Here is a 3,354-nt window from a genome sequence, read left to right as displayed (position 1 = left end):
ACAATTGCAGAAACAATAGATTTGCTTCTTTTCTTTGTTTAATTGCATTATCTACAGTGTTAAATAAGCAAATTCGTTCTGTTTATCCTGAATTTGGACTTGAAAAATATAAAAAGTTATTTAATGTGAGTATATACCCACGTGGTGATCATAAAAAAAATAAAGAAATTCTGAGTATTTTATGGTTATGATTGTCGCTCTATTTCCAAGGATAAAGATATGTGGTCACCAAATCATTTTGTCCCTATTGTGAAAAGAGAAGTTTTATGCTTAAAGAAATTTGTCAAAAGTAATTTAAAAAGAGGATCGTGTTCAGTTTTGCCAAGTGTTCTATCACATTCTTCTGTTACCACTAAGGTTCTTAGTTTATCTTATCAACCTCCTAAAAATCTATTTTCAAATAAAAAATCATTAGTTCAATCTTACATAAAGTTTTGCATAGATAATGAAACTAAAATTGTAGATGTAAGTATTGATATTACTCCTAATCCAATCTTACTTAATTGTAATCCTTGTGCATCAGATCAGTCTTCAAGTCTTCCTTTTTATGATGTTTCTACTTACTATGAGCGCGGTAGACATTTATCTGCTGGCAAAGATGATTCAATGTTATTAGATCTAGTTAATAAAATATTTATTCCTAACTTGTCTTTTGTTTTTCCTGTTTCTGGTGAAAAAAAAAACGATCATTTTTACATAAATGGCTACTTGAATATTCCTGGTTAGCTTACTCACAGATTGAAGATGGAGCATACTGCCTTCCATGTACACTGTTGGGTAGCAGAATTCCAAACAATACCACAATAATCAACTTTATTCAAAAACCTTTTAAAATATGGGGTAATGCAACTCGTGCTTATATGGATCACAATAATAATTGTCGACTTCATCATATGTCAATGCATTGTCTGAACATGCTGCAATCTAGATCTAATTCAAAAAAAATCTGATTGAAGTTGACATAGATAATCTAAGAAAAAAACTTATTATAAGTAATCGAAATAAATTAATTCCAATTATAAAAACAATTATTTTTCTTGGCCGCAACGATATTGCTTTTCGAGGTCATCGTGACAGTAGGTATCATCCACAGATTGGAGAAACATGTAAAGACAACATTGGTATAGGTAACTTTGTAGAGCTTTTAAATTTTTGTATTGAAGCAGGTGATAAAGTTCTTGAGCACCATATTCGTTCTGCTCTTAAAAATGCAACTTATATATCTAAAACCGCACAAAACGAACTTATTGAATGCTGTGGAAAAACAATCGAAAAAGTTCTAATTAAGAAAATTAAAAAGTCAGGTTATTTTTCTATCTTGTGTGATGGAGCCTCTGATTGTTCTAATGTTGAACAGCTATCTCTAGTTATTAGATACATTGACTGTGATAATGTTATTTGTGAAGACTTTCTACGGTTTATTGAATGTAAATCTGGTACAACTGGTCTTAGTCTTGCGCAAAACATAATTTCTGCAATTGATGATCTTGGTCTTGATATCCAAAAATGTAGAGGTCAAGGGATGATGGTGCTGGGGCAATGTCTGGTAAATTAAAAGGTATTTCATCTAGAATTAAACTTATCAATTCAAAGGCTATTCTTGTTCACTGTGCTTGCCATAAACTTAATTTAGTTATTAGTAAATCATGCAATGTTCAGAGTGTTAGAAATGCTCTTGATCAAATCAAAGATATATCATATTTTTTTAACTTATCAGCTAAACGTGCTAGCTGTCTCAATAAATTCATTTTTCCTGGTCAAGCAAAATTAATTGATACATGTCGAACTAGATGGGTTCAGAAACTTAAAGGTCTGGATGTTTTTTTTGATAACTACATATCCGTTTTTCATTCAATGAAAGAAATGGCATACAATGAAGGTAAGAGTTATAATATTGATACTTCTTCAAAAGCTTCATGTTTTTAAATCTTATGACAAATTTTTCTTTTATTGTGAGCTTAGTTTTAACAAAACAAATAATGGACTATTTTTACGCCATAACTGTTGTTCTCCAAACTAAAACATTTGATATATCACAACAGTGTAATGAAATAAATTGTTTGAAAACTCAAATTTTAGATTTAAAAAAAAATATTGATGTCTATCATAACAAATGGTACTTAATTGCTCTTGACCTAGCTAAGACTCTTGATGTTTCAGAAGTTAAACCAAGGTTCTGTGGCAGACAAGTTTATAGAGATAATTATCCCTTTGACACAGTTTCAGATTATTTCAAATATTCCATCACATCTCCTCTTCTAGATCATTTAATTAATGAATTAGAAGATAGATTTGATGAAGGTGAGATGATTGCTTGCATCTGGTATTCCTGCAACTGTTGTAAAAAAAATAAAGAAAAATGTTTTTGGAAGTCAGATTTTATGGAATTTTTGCATTTTTATATATCGGATATGCCTCATCCTACATCAATTCATGCTGAATTAGATTTGTGGGAAACATTTTGGAACAATCAATCTGTGATCCCATCCACTATTACAGAGACTTCAAAGTCTATTGATATGAGGGGTTTCCCAAACATTAGGGAAGGTTTTTTAATAATGGGAACAATTCCAATTACTACATGTGAATGCGAGAGGAGCATTTCTGTTATACGCAGACTTAAAACTTATATGCGAAACTGCATGACAGAGTGAAGGTTTAATTCTTTAGCTCTGATGTCTATTCATCAAGAAATAATTCCTGATGTGGAAAGTTTTAAATATTTTTTCTGTTTTAGGGGAACGACACTTAGAATTGGTTTTTACCTAATATTAGTTTATTAATTTCTTTTTTGTTTATTGACTATATTCGTGTATTTTATTTTATATTTAAGTTTATCTTATATTTATTAAAAATTAGAAAAACCAACATAAAAAATTAAAAAAAAAAACCCTATTAAAAAAAATTTGGCCTAACTGCCTATCAAGAAAAGGAAAGAATCCAGAAATGGATGGCTAACCTAAGGCAACTATATTAATACTTTACATTAACTGCCTATCAAGAAAAGGTAAGAATCCAGAAATGGAGGGCTAACCTAAGGCAACAATACAAATGCTTTACACTAACTGCCTATCAAGAAAAGGAAAGAATCCAGAAATGGAGGGCTAACTTTAGGCCACATGACAGTTTACAGATGGAGTGCAAAGTCCTATGGCTTACCTTCTCGTTGGTGCACTTCGTTAAATAGGTTAGACAAGTAAAAAATGTCTAATTTATGAACAGAATAGCCAAGGCAATATTTTTATAATTTTGTTTTATATGGGTAATTGAGAACAATGCCAAGTAAGTAATAATAAAGTACTGATGCCGCTTTGATGACGGATTACCAAAATATAGTCGGCGATATTTTTTTGC

At 30.6% G+C, this 3,354-nt stretch overlaps 1 protein-coding gene across 1 annotated transcript; it reads left to right on the top strand.

The window, feature by feature from the left end:
• The first annotated feature begins 835 nt into the window (after nt 1–835).
• On the top strand, nt 836–2,654 carry LOC136079389 (52 kDa repressor of the inhibitor of the protein kinase-like). The gene is made up of 4 exons (XM_065795124.1): nt 836–840; nt 994–1,546; nt 1,660–1,879; nt 1,963–2,654. The coding sequence occupies exons 1-4, from the start codon at nt 836–838 to the stop codon at nt 2,652–2,654; spliced, it is 1,470 nt and encodes a 489-aa protein (XP_065651196.1).
• The last annotated feature ends 700 nt before the right edge of the window (nt 2,655–3,354 follow it).

This window comes from Hydra vulgaris, chromosome 04, assembly GCF_038396675.1.
Source record: "Hydra vulgaris chromosome 04, alternate assembly HydraT2T_AEP".
NCBI classification, from domain to species: domain Eukaryota; kingdom Metazoa; phylum Cnidaria; class Hydrozoa; order Anthoathecata; family Hydridae; genus Hydra; species Hydra vulgaris.
The sequence above is the reverse complement of the archived record's forward strand: the minus strand, read 5'-3'. Positions and strand labels throughout refer to the sequence as shown.